Source organism: Galeopterus variegatus, unplaced genomic scaffold (genome assembly GCF_000696425.1).
Source record: "Galeopterus variegatus unplaced genomic scaffold, G_variegatus-3.0.2 Scaffold4, whole genome shotgun sequence".
NCBI lineage: Eukaryota > Metazoa > Chordata > Mammalia > Dermoptera > Cynocephalidae > Galeopterus > Galeopterus variegatus.
The window spans coordinates 1410106-1431395 of record NW_007726115.1 but is presented as its reverse complement, the minus strand read 5'-3'; the positions used below and the strand labels follow the sequence as shown (position 1 = coordinate 1431395).

General features: G+C 35.3%; 1 protein-coding gene across 1 annotated transcript in view; it reads left to right on the top strand.

The window, feature by feature from the left end:
* The window catches only part of PEX7 (peroxisomal biogenesis factor 7), a 75321-nt gene that overhangs the window by 13287 nt on the left and 40744 nt on the right, over nucleotides 1-21290 (top strand). The window contains exons 4-8 of the mRNA XM_008574471.1: nucleotides 5465-5542; nucleotides 5916-6024; nucleotides 12586-12692; nucleotides 14436-14549; nucleotides 16194-16249. Of these exons, the coding sequence (XP_008572693.1) occupies nucleotides 5465-5542; nucleotides 5916-6024; nucleotides 12586-12692; nucleotides 14436-14549; nucleotides 16194-16249 (464 nt within the window). The remainder of the gene's footprint in view (nucleotides 1-5464; nucleotides 5543-5915; nucleotides 6025-12585; nucleotides 12693-14435; nucleotides 14550-16193; nucleotides 16250-21290) is intronic.

The window sequence follows — 21290 nt, the reverse complement described above, 5'->3', positions numbered from 1 at the left end:
CATGTCCTTGTCCTTCTGCAGTTCTTGCCCTCTCTAGGGAGAGAGGCCTAGCCTGCCGGCTACCTCATTTATAACATGACAAATGCTGCGGATGTGCAGAGTGCTAGAGAGGGGAGGATCTTGTCTGCAGAAGGGGCAGGGAGGGCATCCTGAGTCTAAAGGGAGAGAAGGAATGAACATTTCAGGTTGAAAGGCCAGAGTAGTGTTAGAGGTAAAAGAAAAAGCACACCTGAAAGGGAAGGATAAAGGCTGTGGGCCTGGAGCAGTCATTGTTTTGGCCGTTGTGTTAAGATCAGTACAAAGACACTGCAGATTTAAAAAAATCTCCTATGAAATATTTCCTACATGTAAAATATATGTAAGATGTAAAAATGATATATTCACTATCTAGCTTAAGAAATAAAACATTGCATATACCATTGGAGTCCCCTGGTTATCTCTTTCTAGTCCTATCCTTCATCTTCCTCCCTTTTATTTCCCTCCCTTCTTCCAAGGACTAACCACTATCCTGGATTTTCTATTTGTATTTTCTTTGCTTTTCTTCTTTTTACTACATGTGATTGTATACATCCTTAAATCATGCATAGTTTTGCATGATTTTGCCCTCTGGGTAATGAGAATCAACATGGGTGAATCTCACATCACGTTGAGTCAAGATGGTAAATTGCCGGAGCCACATAGTATGAAACCACTGCATTGAAAGGCTTTGTACAGGGTAGTGACATTAATTTGTATTTCATAAAGATTGTTTTTATGCAGAATGGATAATGGATTGGAGGTGAACAGAAATGGATGAGGAGAACAGTTAGGTGTTATAGTCTTAGTGGTAGCTATGGTTGCTGGTTGTAACCTCTTGAGGGAAATCATATGCAAACTCTTAACCATGACCCTTTAGGATCTTATCCCTCCTAACTCTTTGACCTTGCTGTTCCTCAAACATGCAGGTTTGTTTTCTGCTTTAGGATCTTTCCCTGTTCTCTCTACCTGAGCCTTTCCTCTCAGATCTGCAGAGTTCAATCTTCTACTGGACTCAAGCCTTTGCCCAGAGAGGTTTTCCCTGACCATTCTATTGAGAAGTGACCCCCTGCCCTTGTCATTATTTTCTAGTCTCCTTATTCTGCTTTATTTTTCTTTGTAGTTATTTTTTTTTAATTGCAACCTGAAATTATACATTTTATTTGCAGCTCGTCTTCCCCTGCTAAAATATAACATCTGTGAGGGCTGGTCTTATCTAACATAAATCCCCCATTCCCCACCCCCTGCAGGTGCCTTGACATAGTAGGTGCTTAATAATTATTTATTGAATAGATGAATGAATTGACTTGAAGTTGGGGTAATGGAATCCACTTGTCCCTTTTCATCTGTCTCACCAGATCTCTCTGTGAACTGTTTTCAGAGCTTAAGGTTAATGCCCAAACCCTGTTAGTCTTAGACATTTGCACTTGGCCATCCTGCTGTCACTTCACACTCAGTATGTGTGAAATTACACATTATCTTCTTTTCTCCAGTCTTGCACTTTTGTTAATGCCACCATCACTGATAGTCCCAGGCACAAAACCTTGGTGTTTTCTTGCAGTGTTCACTAGCCGTAATTCCTAGGGCAAGTCCTGGTTTATGTCTTTGGAGGAGTTTCTGGTCACTGTCTTTCCCCTTCTTTCTGCCTATTGACATTTTCACCAGCCCCCAGGGCCCTGCTTGAATTCTTCTCTTCTGGTCATCTAGCCAGTCTTCCATCCCAGCACCTCTTTTCTATTTAAGTCTACAGTCATTGTTTTTTAAACACTACAGTATCTCCTGGCCTGTTAGTTCCTTTCCCATACCCTAATATTTGAAACACAATAAAACAAGGTATTTATTCATTGAGTCACCTTTATTTCTTTTTTTGTTTAAAAATTTTTTTTCTTGATTTTTGATACAAAAATTTTCATGAATCTGCTTTTTCCACATTTGCCTTTTAATTTACAAGAAAATAGTCTGTGGTTTACTTACTCATTTCTAGTTGTTAATAATACATTATGCAGCTATCTTTATACAAATAATGTTTTTTCCACCTTTAGAATAAGTAAATAAAATGAATTGCTGGTACAACCAAAAGTTAAGAAAAAATCATGTTAAAGGGAGAACTCATTGAATTTTAAGAACATACTATATAAAATAATATGTGCCAGGCAGTGTTCTAAAGTGTCGCCTTTATTTCCTTATTACCCCACTTTTAACCTCATCACCACATGTGTCCTATCCTTAGCTTTGTCCTAGAGACCAAATGCTTGCCACTTTGTTGTGTGACAGGTAACACAGCTGGCAGCAACACTGCCATCACCACAGTCTTGTTATCTCCATCTTTTGTTCTCATCAGGGCTGTGTTCTCTTTCAGCTGTTGGAGGCTCCTGCAGTTTTAAAAGGTGAGAGGTCCTAAGGTTTCGACTCCTGCATCACACTGGAAGTGTGTGGAGGCAGTGGAGTCCGGGCTGATGTTGTTGGCCTTTTAGTTAGTAGTTCTTTACACCTACTTAGCAGCAATGCAGGTTGTGAAGATAAATTCAGCTGGTTAAATTATTGTAACCAACATTTATTGAGTGCCTGTTTTAGTGTGATGAGCATAGATGTACAAAAGGGGTCTCCCAAATCTAGCAGGTATGGCAGTTATTTAACAGTACTTTTAGTAAAATATGGCAAATGCTGAATTAGAAGTAGGTGTAAGCTGCTGTTGGAGTTCACTGAAGGCAGCATTTGATTCATTGAGGGGCTTGTCAGGGGAGGTTTATTTCATAAACGACATAATGGGGCTATGTCTTGATGGATAAGTGGGAATTCACAAGTGGACAGTGGTTTTAGGTTCCTGGGTATGGGTAATTCATGAAAACAAAAATGGAATCAGTCTGGGCCCAAATGTAGCTTCAATGGAGGGTGATATCAGCAAAGACAGGGCTTTGTTTCCTTGATATCACAGCCTAAGAAGTTCTCATTCAACAGTGATCTCAAGCAGCATGCCGTACAGATAGCCTAGCATAGCATTTGAGAGTGGACACTGCAGTTAGGCTGCCTAGGTTCAGATTTCAGCTCTTCGACTTACTAGCTTTGGAAACTTGGACAAGTTACTTAACCTCTCTGGGCCTTGGTATAGTATCTACTTCATAGAAGTGAAGATTAAATGAGATAACATACATAAAGTGCTTACGATAACATCTGGAAGAAAGAGCTCTCACTATTGGTTTTCTGTTCTTATTTTTGACAGTTCACATCAGCCTAGAGAAGGGGTTGGCAAACTACAACTCATGAGCCAGGGTCAAACCTAGCCTCCTGTTTGATTTGTAGATAAAGTTTTATTGGAATACAGCCATGCCCATCCTTAAGTAATGACTATGGCTACTCTTGTGGCCTATAAGAGTGGAGTTTAGTAGTGGTAACAGTGACTGACTGGACTGTAAAGTCCAAAATATTTATGATATGGCTTTTTGTAAAATGAATTTACCTTTGTAGAAGAAATTTACGATTTCTTATATCACCCTTTGTAGAAGAAATTTAGAGGATAAAAATCAAACACTGTATCTCTCAAGATCTTCAGTGATTGCTTCCAACCTATCTTTTTCCATCCGTAACTAACAGTTGGCTAGTGCAGGCCTTTGGTTTTTGCTGCTCCTTTTTACTTCATGAGCTGCTCTCTCTGTTGCTGGATTGTGGTTCCTTTAGTGTTCCAACTGCTCTTCTCCTTTTTGCATGAATATGGGCAGCAGCAAGGCCAAGACTAGGCTGGGGTATGTGGGTCACTTACCTTGGATACACAATTTAAGGGGGCCCCAAAAAACTCAGTAATCAAGATAAATAATCTGTTAATTTATTTTTATTATTTATTTTTTTCACTGATTCATTTATTCCTTTATTCAGCAGTCATTTATTGGGTTTCTACATATACAAAGCACTGAATTATGCTGTTAATGTAATATTTTTAAAAATAAAAATGCCAAAAAAATCCATTATGAACAAAATATCAATATTTTATTTTTTTTGGAAGCTTAATATAATTTTATTTTTAAAAATTTATTTCTAGCTTTATTGACATATGATTGACAAATAAAAAATTGTATATGTTTAAGGTGTACATTGTAGTGTTTTTATATAAGTATGCCTTGAGTAATGATTCCCACAGTCAAGCTAATTAACATATCTAATACCTGACATAGTTACCATTTTGTGTATATGGTGAAAACATTTAAAATCTGCTCTCAGCAAATTTTAGGCATACAATACATTATTATTAACTATATATAGTTACCATGCTGTACATTGGATCATTAGAACTTATTTATCTCATAACTGAAAGTTTGTACCCTTAGATAACATCTCCCCATTTTCTGCCCGCCACCCCTAGCCCGTGGCAACCACCATTCTCCTCCATATTTCTCTAAGTTCAACTTTATTAGAGTCCACAGATAAGTGACAAAACATCAAAAAAAAATTTTTTTTTTTTTTGTCCTTTTTGAGACCAGGCGCACCGTGCTCAGCTAGTGAGTGCTGTGAGCGCACCAGTCATCCCTGTATAGGATCAGAAGCTGCGTCGGGAGCGCTGCTCTCTCCCGAGTGCGCCACGGGATCAGCCCCAAAACATCAAAATTTTAAATAAAGACAGGATGGGTATTACTGATTATTTTTCCCCCTCAGGCTCCAACATGGCTCTGGGCAGCAGAGAGCAAGTAACCCATACTTAAGCCACAAGATACCCCAGAAACTCATCCTTCCTACATATATGTGGGAGTTAGAGTTTTCAGATTCAAAATAACCTACTGGCTGATTACATTTAATGACGTATACTCAGGCCTATGTCAGGACTACTTTCGTAAAGTATAGTTATGCACATATTTTGTTAAACTTAGCTTACAGTAGTGATCTGTGTATAAAATGACACAGAATGAAAAATATTTTGGTAAGTTTTCAAATGGTTCATTTGAAATAGTTCACTGAGAGCAGTGAAGCATAAATTAGAGTAGCAGCATTGGATAACCAAATCTGTTTACCAAGAGATCTGAAAGGATCCCCTGGTTCCTATAAACTTTTTCTAAGAAAGGCCAGATAGGGATATTAATTGAATTTTAATGCTTTCTCATAAACATTGACCCAGTGAACTTTTTTAGATGACTAACTTTCTAATCTGCTTTGACATTTCTTCAGAGTGCTGCAAACAGGTAGGTTTAAAAATATGTATAATTTGTTTTAGGAAGGTTTGGAAATATTCTGTAGAATTCTATTAAAGCAGAATGGAATCTTATCTGTAAGGAATGCGTTTGGAAGAATGGACAAGATCACCTTTACATTTCTTAGACACCATGTAGAGATAGGTAGGACTTTATTTGATATTTCAGTGAAGTAAATTAGTTGCTCCAACTGGTTATCACTGTTATAAAGAGATAAAACATAATATTGAATTTGATACTCTTTTGTTTTCTAAACACTTTAAAATGTTTTTTAGGTGTATAGTGTTGATTGGAGTCAAACCAGAGGTGAACAGCTTGTGGTGTCTGGCTCCTGGGACCAAACTGTCAGATTGGTATGTCAGCATTACTGTATGTAAAAACCAGTACTTCCGTCTCCAGAGCTTCCACTGAATTTTTTCTTTTCGAAAACATACTTCTGTAGCTTTACAATTGGATGGTTAATTTTCTTTTCAAAAAATACATTAAAACATTTATTAGAATTTAAAATTTTCTAAACTTTTGGATGTAAACTAATAATTAACTCAGCATTGATTGTTTTTGCCCTTTAACTACCATCTTGCTTTATCTAAAAATAGATCTTAAAAAATCCTTGAGATATGTATGTATATATATCCAAATATATATAGTATATTGGTATATATAGCGTATATAACAGCATAAAGTTGAATTTACCTCTAAGTAATTGATCTATTCTTTCATTTGTAGTGGGATCCAACTGTTGGAAAGTCTCTGTGCACATTTAGAGGCCATGAAAGTGTCATTTATAGCACAATCTGGTCTCCCCACATCCCTGGTTGTTTTGCTTCAGCCTCAGGTAAATAATTCTGTGTTTATCAAAAGCCTCACTTATAGTGAACGGTGGCCTTATTTTCCCCATTAGGTGGCACTGTGTACCTTAGATTCAGAGAGAAAACAGGAGTATATTACTATTCTTTTGTGCTCTTAAGACTGTTTCATTCTTTATCAAGCTCTTGACAATAGTTAGCTGAGGCCTACATTACTTTTCAGTGATTTTTAACTACTAAAGAATAACTCTTAGTTTCCTGGCAAGGACAGATTTGTGAATGGTAATGTCATAACTGAGAATAATAAATATGTTTGGAAGAAGATCTTGAGTTTTCTTTCAGAGAATTATTGAACCTGTGAAACGCATGTGGCCTTGTCAATGAGCAGGTTGAGTTTGGAGCTGAGACGTCTGGCCTTATGAAAAAAAAATTTTGTCATTGGCTCATAATTGGTAACTAAAGCCATTGCAGTAAATCAGAGCACCCAGGAAAAACAATACTCTAGAAGAAACCTATAAATAGAGCACAGGTTGGCAAACTACCACCCTGAGATCAAAAAGAACTGAAAGTTCTTGTCAGTAAAGTTTCATTGGAACACAGCCATGCCCATTAATTTACATATCATCTGTAGCTGCTTTCACACTGTAGTGGAAGAGTTGAGTAGTGGTGACAGAGACCAAATGGCCCTCAAAGAGGGGAGCAGAGAAGACAATAGCTAGAGGAGGAGGTAGTGTGCTTCTTAGTATTTTCTCCTCATTTAATTATCCAGCATCCACATATAGGCAATAGGTAGGATAGTTGTTACTTTCTTACTAATAAACTATATCAATGCCCCGAGTTGTTGAATTATGTTGAGTGGCTTCTACAGGAAATATGTCACAGAACTCCTTTCCAGTAGTTTATTTTCTAATCCTAAAAATTAAAAATGAGCCAGACACCCTGAATTCTGGAAGTGTTCTTAGGTTAAAGACACTTAGAAATGGAAACCTTCAGGGCCGGCCCGGTGGCGCATTGGATAGTGCGCCGCTTGGGAAGCGTGGTGGCGCTCCCGCCCAAGGGTTCGGATCCCACATACAGACCAGTTCCCGCTCACTGGCTGAGCGAGGCACGGGAGCAACACCGAGGGTTGCGATCCCGTCGCCGAACACGGAAAAAGACAAAAAGACAAAAAAAAAAAAAAGAAATGGAAACCTTCAGGTAAATTGTATACAGACAAATATGTCCATTTAGGATTATGCAATTTTTTAAGGTCCTTATAGTGAATAATATTAAGGTCTATGTATGGAGGTATAGTTAATTTAAGAAACATTTTATTCTCTGATAAAAATTAAAGCATTGTTTTCTAGTATGAATAGTGGTACACCCTGTCAACTTATAACATTATTACTATTTTTAAAAAAATTTATAAGTTGTCTAAGTTATAGCTTTTTAACCTATAAACTGAATTAAATCTTTTCTAAAATATCAAGTCTTTTGGAATGAGACCAGTAATATATTTTTCCTTGTCACATTTCCTTTTCCAAGCCTGATTTCTTTTTTCATCTTTTATCTTTCTATGACACAGCTACCCATAAGGCTGAATGTGTATTAAGTAAATGGTAGCAATATTAATATACTTAGTTTAATTAATCCTTTAACCTGTTCATATAACTTGAGTTAATCATCTCTTACGCTTTTAATTTAGTGTAAATGCTAATGAGTTTCATGCTTATAATGAGTCAATTCTATAAGATGACCACAGTCCAGATTAATGGTTATAATTTTACCATTTTATGATTTTGTCATTGGTGAAAAGCCCTAACACAGAGAGTATTAGTCCAAGGGAAATTAAAAATTTTATAAGGATGTGAATTAGATTGACATTAGCATCACTTTCTTAGGGGAGGGATGCCCTTTGGCCTTATGTCCTACAGAGCTAGATCTAGATTCACTTTCCATTGTGGGGTTCTCTAAGGACATTGCATTTTGCATAGCTTATGATAGTTGTACTAATACAGAATTCATATTTCTAAATTATATGAGCTCTTTACATAAAGAAGATTAATGTGAAGTAAACCTTCTTTTAAATTATGAAAACTAAATTATTCCTATTTCAGATTTCGTATAATTATATAAGTCATAGCCCTGCCTGAATGTGTAGGGTCCAGTAGTTAAAATAAACCTCATTCTACTATAAGGAAAAGTCGTGTTACATCTGATAGAAATCTGGCATTTAAATTGAATTAAATTATTTGGGCCCCAAAGCACCCTTTTGCTACTCAGTTCACTACACAGCTTTCTACTAATTCTCCTTCCCCCACTTCGTCTTAACTGCTGCAGTTTGAATTAGACATAATAACAGCCAGCACTTCCTATTCTGTATTATGCACGTAAAATCGCTGGTTCTGCCAGTGGCAGGTCTGCAACTGATAAGAGAAGCTGGTACTTCAGGTGGGTCTATGGCACCATCACAGGGCCCTGATAATCATCTGGCTGACAATGAAAGGCCAGTTGTCTGGAAAATGTGATTAAAAAGAACAACATAAATACAGATGTCCTGGTGGCTAAAAGAGTTGAGTGAGTCATTGTAAAGAAAAGAAAGTGATGAAGACGAAGTGCCAAATATGTACAGCAGGATTGACCGTCAAGCAAGTGGAATTCTTAACTCCTGCATAGCAATCTTCACATTTTTGTGCCCCTTAAATTAACTGCAAGAAGGGGCTACCCAAGCCAAGGCTTTTTTTTTTTTCATGTTGTTTGAATGTGATGGTGTGGAACCAAACTATTATGGCAGAGAAATATAGAATAACCATCTGCCCAACCTTTGTTGTTGTGTTGTTTAATCTTTTATTGAAGTATAATACACATACACAATAGTGCATAATCTTAAGTGTACAATTTGATGAATTTTTACAGTGAACACACCTGTGTAACCAGTGCCCAAATTGAGAAACAGTGCGTTACCTGAGGGTCCCTCCCAATCCTTCTAGTCCCCCACCTTGAGGGTGACCACTGTCCACCTTCTAATAGATAAATGTTGCCTATTTTTTATACTTTTGTGTCCAGCTTCTGTTGCTAAACAACATATCTTGTGAGACTCATCCATATTATTGCTAGAATAACAGTTCTTAATATCCTAGTCCGCATTCATTGGAATGTTTTGGTAAATCAATTCACATTCTCATATAAAATTATTAGTGTGAACACAAGCTCGTTGAACTTTAGACAGTGCTTTAGTCATGACAGACTTCATAGTTTCAGACCTAGTATTAAATAAAAGGTTTTCAAAGCTAGTAAACACAATTTCATATGTTTTAGTGGAAGCCTTGTGCTGATTTTCTCTGGGGCTAGGCTTTGTTATAGACTGAAACTTCAGGTGAATACCATTCACTCCTGTCATGATGATAAGTGATGTCCTTTGCTTGCAAGTGATAGAACTGGAACTATGTTGGATCTTTGTGAAATTTATTGAAAAGTATACCCCAGAAAAGGAAAGGGTGCCTCAGCGGCCTCAGGACACATTCTCTGTCTCTCCTCTGGACTTTTTCCTGCTTGTTGACTTGATTCTGCATGAGACACATGGCCACCAGCAGCTTCTGAATTTTATAAATTGTAAATTCTGCTATAAGAGAGGAGCTAACATTATTTTTTCAGTTGTAGTTGGGGAAAAAATTCCAAATGCTCACCTTGGACCTGTCAGCTGTGGTTAGAGCAGGAAATGAGGTACTATGGCTCACCTTGCTTGGACCTGCCCCTGGTTAGTCTGAGCCTAGTTGAGCCAAAGGCCTTTTTAGAATCACTTGGTGAGAAAGAGATGTACTGTTCCTAGAAGAAAGGTGTTGCTGGGCAGATCAAGCACATCACCCTGCTTTATACATTGAAGTCTGGGGAAATCATAAAAGATTGCTTCATCAAAGCTACTTGGAATTCTGAAATAAATTTTATTGATTGGTGGCTAGACCACAGACAGTGAATGTAATTAGGGACCCTGAAGATATCTGAAGCTCTAACCTGTACCAATTCTGAACAATTTCAATTTGGTGCATTCAAACTCATCATTCCCTGTAATCCTTAGATCCAAAAATGTTATTTACTCTCTATCAAAGTAGTTTTCATCCTTTTATAAAGTAGCATGGTGGTGTTTTTAAATTCAAAAAGAGAAAAAAAAAATCACACACATAAAGCAGTAGTACATGTTTATGGGCTTTGAGTAATCCTTTGCATCTCCGTCACCCAGGGGAAGAGGGGTGACAAATCCATGGGGGGCGAAGCAACACAAAGCAACAGTAAAAATGTAGTAAAAGCATTACAAAAACATGGATTAAAGGAATGCATACCAAATTCATGATTGTGGTTGTCTCTGGGCAGAGAAGATGGGAAATGGGATTGGAAATACAATAGAGATTCCAACTTTAGTACTTTATTTCAAAAATCACTGGGGCAAATGTGACAAAATGTTGGCTTTTGTGTGTGAGAGGGAATGTTTTTCTCCAGTTTACAGAAAAAGTAACATAGAAGTTAAAAGAATAATTCCTCAAGAATCAGCCAACATTGATTGTATGGCATTTGTCCTCCAGACACATGAGGAGGCAGCATCGTGGAGTTGTAAAGCACATGTGCTGGGGAGCCAGGCTGCCTGGGCTCCGGTTCCAGGTCCTGGTTGCATTGCTCACTATCCTGGCTGAGTTATTTCATCTCCATGTGCTCAGTTTCCTCATTCGTAAAGTACTATAAAATTCCTGCTTCCTATAGTTATTATGATGTTTTACAAAAAGTTAATACATATAAAATGCTTACAACAGTATCTGGCATATAGGAATCACTTAGTAAATATTAGGCATTATTCATGTTATTAGTGGGGACAGGAGTGAGTTCTAAATATAGGTATGTTTCTCATTTACTTCTTTTAAACAATTATTGAGGGCTTAGTGTGTATCTGGCACCAGATTAAGCCCCACTACTGTATCTCATTTCAACCATAGAAGGCTGGTATTTTTATCATAGGTAAGGAAGCTGAGAATCAGGAAGTTAAGCAACTTGATTAAACATCAACAGCTACCAAATGATTGAGCTGGATTAGAACCAAATTCTGGAACTTCAAAGCTCCAGTTCTAAACCTCTACATTTTGTTACTGCCAACAAATTTAGTTCTTAAATCTTTCTTAAGCAACTTCCGAAGAAGCTAGGAAAAAATTTGTCTAAAATAACTAAATTTAACTAGACTACATATGATTTAGAATTGGGAATATAGGAAAATATATGTAGGGAAGTAAAGGATAATTTTAAAATTTAGCATTTTTAGATACCATATATTACAGTGACTACTCTGTGCTGGAGACCATGCCAGGTGCTTTACAGAAACTTTATTATATTACATTCTTGTACAGCCCTATGTGGTAGGCATTCTGTTTCTTTTTTAAAAATGAAGAATCACTGTCAGAGATACACATACCCTGTGCGGAGTCACACAATTACAAAATAGAATTCAAGATTCCGCGGTCTGTCATGCCAGAGACCACATGCTTTTTCATCACATTGAACTAGCTTTCTCCCCCCATTAGTTGTTGTTTGTAGTTTATTTTTGAGGTAGACTTATATATTCTGGATTTTATTCATCCTGTCATTTTTGTTGAAGGCAACAGCATATAAAACATTTGATTGGGGTGACTTTTGTGCACTTAAGCAATACAGATCATTTCTGTAACAATGCACAGTAATCCTTACATTTTTTTAGCTTGTTTTTTCCAAGGAGAAAATTTACTTTTAGCTGTCCCATTAAAATATAGTATATATAACCAAAAGTAAAATCTTCTCTATTTTGGCTTGGTAGACTTTGCCCACATTTAAGAATAAAACTGTTACCATATTGCTTGTTTCTTGTAGAGTATGCTGGAACAGAGTGCTGTCTTTTTCCTTAGACATGAGGATTTTCAGGGCCTTTCCCTGCCCTGAAGAAAAATGCACTGGGGATGTATTTAGTCACTGTTGTGCTTGTCTCAGTGTGAGATTAAAATTTTCAATTTTAAATAGATCTAAAAGCATTATAATGCTGCATTACTTTTTGTAGTCCTTCACTTTGCGTAGTTCTTACACACTATTATGGTTTAAAAATTATGAGAGGTCTTCAAAAAGTTCATGGAAAGATTCGTATTATTTTAATTCTATTTCTTTTTTTTGGCAGCCGACCCGATGACTGTAGTACAGGGATCTGAACCCTTGACTTGACCTTGGTGTTATCACACCACACTCCAACCAAGTGAGATAACTGGCCAGCCCTTAATTCTGTTTTTCCATGAACTTTTTTTTTTTTTTTTGTCCTTTCTGTGACCGACCGCACTGCGCTCAGCCAGTGAGCACATCACACCGGCCATCCCTATATAGGATCGGAACCTGCAGCAGGAGCGCTGCTGCGCTCCCAGCGCCGCACTCTCCCGAGTGCGCCATGGGCTCGGCCCTCCATGAACTTTTTGAAGTACCCTTGTATATAAAGATGACAGTATCCTAACAGTGAAAGTAGTGTGTTTTTACTTGATTTATCATTATAAGCACATTATGTCACTGAGCATCCAAGTGGTGTGGTGGAAAGTGATCGTCTTCTTTTTTTTTACCAGGTGATCAGACTCTGAGAATCTGGGATGCAAAGGCAGTAGGAGTCAGAATTGTGATTCCAGCACATCAGGCAGAAATTTTGAGCTGTGACTGGTGTAAATACAATGAGGTATAGTGGATGGCTGTGTCCTGAGCTGCTGCCATTTGTTATGTTAAAATGTTCAAGATTTTGTTTATCTTTGGTTATGTTGACTTCAGTTGTGTTCCTGGACCATTAAGTTAAATCAAGTTCCTTTCATTTCTAATTAATGATCATGACTGATCTGCATTATCATTAATTGGGCTTAAGTGCTCATAAAACAAGCAAAATGAGAAACAGAAATTCTCAAAGTTTAACAGTACATCCATACTTGTTTGTTTTAGAAACTGCTTTATGATTTATGTAATTTTTTTCTTTACTGCTCTTAACCCCACCACTTTGTATTGTCTTTTGCTTTCATTTCTTTCTCACTTTGCTAGTCAGGCTGCTGAACTATTTGTAACTTAATTTTCAATTTGATAGTCGATCAGTTTTTAAAATTTTCTGTTTCATCTTCCTTTTTAAGCCTAACTAGTATCATGCTTCTGTAAGATAGCAGAGTCCATGTGTAACTTTTTGCAAAGCTTCAGTTAACCATATGAGCATAGGAATTAGAATTAGAAATGGATTAAATATATGGTAATGTACTATTTATATACCCGAAGTGGTCTGTTGACAGTGACAAACATAAAATATATGTTGTTTTTTTCCCATCAGTTTAAAATTAATTAATGAAAGTTAAGAGAACATGGTATTGGCAGAGTTCTTTAATAAAAAGAAATAAAATAAATTAGAAAATATAGTATGTATTTAATAATAATACTTGATCTAAATAAAAATTTCAGTGCTGATGACTACAGTTTCAACCTCTCTCATCATAGGTGAATTATCCATACAGAAAAATTAAATTATGGCCTGTATGTTATACTTTTGGGAATTCTAAAAAAGCTGTTGATAGACACTTGAAAGTGGCTTTAAAAAAATTGTTTTCTAATCATTGAAACTTTTCTTCAAATGAGCTTGTACTAAAGCCCGACATATTTAGACAATGCTCTGGCTGATGTGTGGGGTGGGCTGATGTGGACCCAGCATTTGTCTGTCCAGCCAGGAACTCAGGGCATACCCAGGGCTCTTAGATAGCAGATTTTGTAAAACCTGACTAGATAAGATACTCACCACTATTTGCATAGATTCTCAGATATGATTAGATTTTGTACTTGGAGTAAGACTTGTACTAAGTCCCCAGGGGGTTGGGTACATTCAGATCTAGAAAAACATATATGAATTTAATTTATACCCTTTGCTCTTTCAAAAATTCCTAAATTAACAGATCTCTGCTTTTGTAATGCCTGGTAAAACCTCAGAGCATGTTCAAAACCTTTTGAAGAGAAAGGTGGGCTCTTTTTTGGGTATAATTTTTATGCATTTCCCTTAGGTACTTATTACTATCACTAAAGGTGAATTAGAAAATCCACAATGCTGTTTTTTCTGTTGCCCTTTTGTGTTGTGTGTAGTGTTCAATCATATACATAAAACATATTGAGTTCCTTTTCTCTCAAGTTATATTAATTTTTGCTATTTAATATCTATTTTAATTTCTTTATATACTTGTTATACAGCTTTTCCAGAATGACTCCTGGGTTCATATTAAACAGTTACCAGAAGATAGATACTAGGGTATTTCAAAAAGTTCATAGAAAAATGAACTTAAAATGTAATATGAATCTTTCCATGAACTTTTTGATGACTCCCTTCTATTTTTTCTAGCAGGAAAGCCTGCATACCGCTTAATCACAGGATGTTACAGCTTACTTTTATCTGAATTGTTTTCAGAATTTGCTGGTTACAGGGGCAGTTGACTGTAGTTTGAGAGGCTGGGACTTAAGGAATGTGCGACAACCAGTCTTTGAACTTCTTGGTCACACCTATGCTATTAGGAGGGTGAAAGTAAGTTGTTATCTTTTCTTTTTAAACATAGAATAAAAATTTAAATATAAATATAATCAATGAGGTGTATATAGAAGAGTGTTTTGGTGTTTAAGGGGTTGGGGTTATTGATTCTTTTTCATTTGTGTTTTTGTTACCCAATTAATGATAATAAATATTGAAAGCTAAAATTAGGTAAAATATTTGAATAATTATTGAATGAATTGGGACAATGTAGACAATCAGTATTTAAGTTTAAATAAAAATGTTTTTCTCATTCTGTCATCCACAATCTATTATTCCTTTTAATATTTTTTTTAACTATAGTAATTTACTTTTAGTATTATATTCGTCATAATTTTTCATTCAGTGGGAAAGTCTTTTTGTTAAAACTGGTATAGAGAGATGGGTAATTTTTTCTTTTCCCTAACATGATAATGTATATGAATGTTCACAAATGTTAGAGGTATAGAAAATTTTCCACTCTCTAAACAGCAGAGGGTGTGGTAATTTTTGGTGCTGCTCCCTGGATACAAGGTGACTTAACTTAGCTTCACAGCTTTTGTTTAGGCAGGTTCCACTAAGTTACCATGGAAAGCATCTTATTTAGTCACATTTCCCAATTTCATTCTTTATTTTTTACTTTCAGGGTAAAAAAGTACCTTTATTGATCTTTTGAATAAGATAATTATATGTTATTTGTATTTTCGAAATTTTAAATTTCAGTTAAATGAATATTTTAAACTTTATAGGTTGCAATGCAACATATGAGATACAGTGTCCTGTTTTATTTTTTAATGGTGATCTTATGTGGACAGGTTTTAGCAGGTGAAAAATATTCTTTATGTATATTTCAGAGGGCTTCTGAGAATGAAATAGGGTAATATAGTGAAAGTACTTTGCAAATTGTTCAGTGCTATTTAAATGTAATTATATGAGGGGTCTTCAAAAAGTTCATGGAAACATTCTTTGAATTCTATTTTTCCGTTAATGTTTTGAAGTACCTTTATATACGTATATATAACTATTAAAGTGCTAGTAAGACAAACACTGAAGAAATATAATTGCATATGGCAGCCTATTAAAGTATTTTATTACTCATCTAGAAGATATTACCTGCTTTAAATTTGCAGTTTTTATCCTTGATGTCATTTTTATTAGCTGTAGTATACAAATAACATAAAATTATTTTAAAGGTGTTTTTATCTAACATTTAAATGTTTATTTTGATACTTGTGATTATAGCAATCATAATATGTATTTGTAAAACTGGTAAATTATATAATTATATAGTTGTGCCACCACATACTTAGATTTGTAAGAATCATTTTTGGATAGCCAATATAAAATTGCATTTAATTTTTCCAGAGTAGCAACATGTTGACATATTTTATTCTGAATAAGCTCTAAAAAGCTAGAGGGATGTCTTTCTTTAGAAAATGTAAAACTAAATGTTTTTTCTGTAGATGGATATTTAAAGCCAGAAGATTTTTGCCTCAAATTAAAGCATGTAAGGTTCAGGAAAGCAATTTTAAGTAACAGTCCTGACTAAACTTTAATTGACTGTAACGTTCATGGAATGATCATAGGAAGCAGCATGTTATATTACAGCTAACCTCAAAAAGTTTTTTTTGTGTGTTTTTGTTTTTTGTTTTTTTTTTGTAGTTTTCACCATTTCATGCATCTGTGCTGGCCTCTTGCTCCTATGATTTTACAGTAAGGTACAGTGGCTTTTAATACATTTCGTTGTAAAATATCAAGTAGCATTTGCATCTTTGCAACTTTTATGAAAGATAATGTGTTTATCTTACTAATATGAAAATAGTCTGAGCTGGGCACATTTTAATATTTACCGCTAGGATTAATATCATATTTTTCCTGTTTTTATGATCTAGCCACATATATGAGTAAATTCTTTCTGTTCAAAGATTAGCCTGGCTACTCTGTTTAAAAGCCTTTTTTTTCCTGACAGTTATTCCTGTAGTAACACTTTTCTACTCCACAGATTGCGTAGCCAGTATTTCTTAAATTTAGATTTCGAAATTTGGAAGTTTCATTTCTTCAGACCTAATTATATGACTCTTAAGGCTAAGATTCTTATAGATGGAAAAACAACCAGCATGAGTGTATATATATATTTGTTAATGTAGACATGTGAATGTGTATGTGTGTGTGTGTGTGCATGTGTATCTAGGTATAATCATGTGTGTGTGTGCGCATGTGTGTGTCTCCATCCATAACACTACACAGGATTCAGTCTCCCTTTCCAAATGTATAACTCCTGACTTCCATTATCCACTATGTATTTACTTATTTGCTAAACCCTAGAATGCTTAGAAAGTAGCTTCAGAATTGTAAAGCCATGTTTTTGCGAAAAATAATCTTGCTAATTAGAGCTCAATACTTGTTGAGGGCTTTTTCTTGGCCTTTGGTCCAAATACTTTATTCAAAAGTTATTTAGATTAATTCTCTTTCCTGTCAGAATGTGATTATGTTCGTTATTTGAAACATGGTTTGATTTATTTGCTTCTGTTTGTATTCAGTTTTAAGGCTTTCCTCCTATCCTTGTTGATTTTGTCTATTTTTATGAGCAGGCAAAATATTAACAAGGTTCCAAAAGTCAAGGTGTATATAAAGTGGCATTTCCTGTCTTCTATTTCCTCCGTCTTTCCATTGCATGCTGTTATACACCCTGTAGGTAACCAGTCTTGCTCAGATAAATAGAAACATGTATATTTTCATATTTCTCCCTTTCTTACACAAAAACTGGGGTACCCTGGATATGCTTTAAAATTTGACTTTTTTCACTTGAAACATATCCTGGAAATCACTCCATATCACTTTATAGCGATCTTTTTTCTTTCTGCATAATACTCCATTATGTTGATGTATTATAGTTTATTCAGCTACTCTCCTGTGTATGGGCATTTAGTTTTTTCCAATATTTTATAAATATACACTGCCACAATGAATAATAACATTGTATGCATGTATGTTCACATTGCTAGAGAATTAACTTCAAATATATTCTTAGAAGTGGATTAATAGGTTAAAAGATATTTAATTTTGTTACATATTATCAGATTCCCATCCATAAGGAATATACCAATTTCCATTCTCAGCAGCAATGTTTGAGATTCCTTGTTTCTCTACCATCTCTAAAGATTATTGATTCTTTAAGGTTTTCCAGATACATAATCATATAATCTGCAAATAAAGGTAGTTCTACATCTTCATTTCCAATTCTGATGCCTCCAATTGATCTTTCTTATAAAATTGAATTGGCAAATACCTCAACTACAATGTTAAATAGTTTATAGACAATGTCTGATTCCTGATAGTAGTGAAAACGCCTCTGGTTTCTCTCTGTTGAAAGTAAGATGCTGACTTTAAGACAAATATATACGTTTATTTGTTTATCATGCTAAGAAAGTATGCATCAACTCCTATTGAGTTTTGTGTGTGTGTGTGTGTGTGTGTGTGTGTGTGTGTGTGTGTTTTAAGCAGGAATGGATCTTAAGTTTTGTTGAAGGCTTTTTTTCGGCATCTGATAATCATGATTTTTTTCTTTTAAGAGCTGTTACTATGATGTATTATATTAATGGATTGAACCAAACTTGCATTCCTGGAATAAATCCCACGTGTTCTTTATGTATCATTTTCTTACTGTGGTGTCGGGTTCTATTTATTAATATTTTATTTAGAGCTTTGTATCAATATTCAAAGGTATTGTTAGTCTGTAGTTTTTATTTTTTTAGGGGGAGGTTTATGTATCAATGTTTTACTTGCTTCATAATAAAGAGTTAAGAAATTTTCCTTTATTTTCAGAGCTCTAGAACAATTTGTGCAGTATTGAGGCTATTTGGTCTTTGAAGCCTTGGTAGAATTACACTGTAAAACTATCTGAGTATGAGACTTTTTGTGGAGTGCTTTCTTGATGACTTTATTTCGTCTATGGAAATTGGTCTGTTTAAACTTACTGTCTCGAGTGGGATCTATTTTGGAAATTTTCACTTGCATATTTAATTATATAAATGCCTGCCAAGTAGTGTCTAAGGATTTTTTTTTTTTCCTTTTTGTCTTTTTTCGTGTCCGGCAACGGATCGCAACCCTCAGTGTCGCGCCCGCACCGGACTGGGACCGGCAACGGGATCGCAACCCCCGGCGCTGCACCCCCAACTCGCTCAGCCAGTGAGCGGGAACCGGTCTGTATGTGGGATCCGAACCCTCGGCGGGAGTGCCGCCACACTCCCAAGAGGCGCACTGTAGCAGTGCGCCACCGGGCCGGCCCAAGGATTTTTAATTTCTTTTGTTTCAAGGGTTATTTCACTGTTGTCATTTTTGATTTTGTATCTTTGTGAGTTCTCCCTTGATTGAGTTATCTAGTAGAATGTTTATTTTGTTATTTTACTTCAGCAAACAGAATTTTGGTTAATTAGAACTACTGTTTTCCTATTCTCTACTTTATTAATTGCTGCTTTTGTCTTTATTATTTCCTTCTTGGTACTTTCTTCTGGTTTACTTTGTTGCTCTTTTTTCAGTGTTTTGAGCTGGGAATTTATTTTTATTCTTTAATTTTGTTAATGAAGTGTTTAAGGCTATGAATTTTGTTCTGGTTATTGTTTCAACTACAGCCGATAGATTCTGATATATGTTTTTATAATAATTTTTAAAAATTCTATAAGTTCTGTTTATATTTCCCCTTTCTTCCAAGAGTTGTATAATAGGAAGTAATTTAATTTCCAGATGAAAGTGCCTTTTAACTTTCTAAAATTTTTTAGTAATTTCTAGTTTTATTGCATTGTGATCAGAATACTTAATCATTCTATTTTAGGGAACATATTAATATTTGGGGAGAGGGGGCCTAATAAATGATCATATGCTGTTGAGAAGAGGGTGTATTCTCTTATCAGGCATAAAGTTCAATATATAACTATAAGCTTACTAACTGATTATGTTGTTTAGATCTTCTGTATCCTGTCTTATTTTTGGTCCATTTAATCTGAGAATGGTATGTTACTGAGAGTGGTATGTTAAAATCTCCTATTATTAGCAGGCTTCTATCTATGTCTCACTGTAATCTCTTGTAATTTTTATTTTAAAGAGGTATATTCTGTGTTTTTTGGTGCATAGATATTTATAGTATGCATATAGTGGCTTGAGACTTTTTAGCATTAAAGAGAATCCTTCTTTGTCACAGTTAATGCTTTTTGTGTTAGTTATTTGTCTCATATCAGTATCATTGTCCCTGTTTTCATGTTGTTTCTACTTTCCAAGTATACCTTTTCCCATACTGTTATTTTTAAACTATTTTGTTGAACCATTTTTTTTAGGTATGACTCTTTTATAGAGCATATTAGTATATATTAACATAAGAACTAATCGGTCTCCCTTGGTGAATTAAATAAAACATCTTTTTATTAGAATAGGTAAGTTTAACACATTCATATTTCTGATAAAAATGTTTAGTATCAAGTCTGTCATATGTTGTTGTTATGTGTGTTACATTTGCTGTTTCTTTTTTCAAATACCAGAAAAATATTTCTGGTATTTGAAAGAAGAAGGCGTAACCAACTGAGATGGGGCATTTTGTTTTGTTTCTCCTTTTTAAAACTATTTTTTGATATTTAGGTAGTTTTTATTCGCTTATTTGTTTTAGTGGTTGTCTTTGGTCTTACAACTTTTTAGGTGTCTTTATTCCCTTATTTTGTTATTTAACCATTTATTATCTGATTTGTGAATTTTTAATGGTATTTGTTTTAACTCCCACCTATTGTATATACAACAATCAGCTTATTCTACTTTCCTTTTTTTTCTTTCCCTTCTCCAAAATTTGAGTTGTTTCATTTATATTTTGTCAGAACATGCAAAATATAAAGTATATCACATATCATATGACGTATTTCCACTCTTGTTTCTACCTTTATTTTAGTCTTAGATACATAACTAAATATGGTATTAAGTTTTCTCCATCATCTCTTGGTTTGATGAGGTTTATCTTCTAGTGGATTCCTCAAGAAGGGCTGATGGGTACAGAAGTCTTGTGAGCTATTGTGTGTTTAAAACTATTTTTCAATAGTCTTGATACTTAAAGGATAGTTTAGCTGAATATCAACTCCATGATTTACATTTCTTTCTTTGAGTTTTTTGAAAATGCTGCCTCATTTTTGCATTGCTTTCTATGTTGTTTTTGTGTAATTCTCTTGTCCTTATAAGTTGTTTGATCTTTTTTCCTGAGGACCCTGCTAGTTACATTTCAGTTTTTTCTGATGCAGGTTAAATAGTTCAGTGGTTCATTTAGTAGGTAGATTCAGGTCTTCTTTTATTTTCAGAAAGGTTTTTTTGATTATCATTTTAAATATTAGTTCTACTCCATTGTTTTATCTTCTATAGGATCTCCTTTAACTGTATTCTCTATCAAATACTTACTTTCTGATACTTTTTCTTTCATTTCATTTTCATTCCCTTGGTTGCTTTTCTGCTGTCTTCAATGCCCTTAATATGTTTTTGTGTGGGGCCGGCCCGGTGGCGCACTCGGTAGAGTGCGGCGCTTGGGAGCGCGGTGGCACTCCCGCCGAGGGTTCGGATCCCATATAGAGACCAGTCCGCTCACTGGTTGAGCGCGGTGCGAGTGCGACACCAAGGGTTGCGATCTTGTTGCCGGTCGCGGTACGGGCGCGACATTGAGGGTTGCGATCCCGTTACCGGTCACAAAAAAAGACAAAAAGGAAAAAAAAAAATATGTTTTTGTGTGAAGCTGTT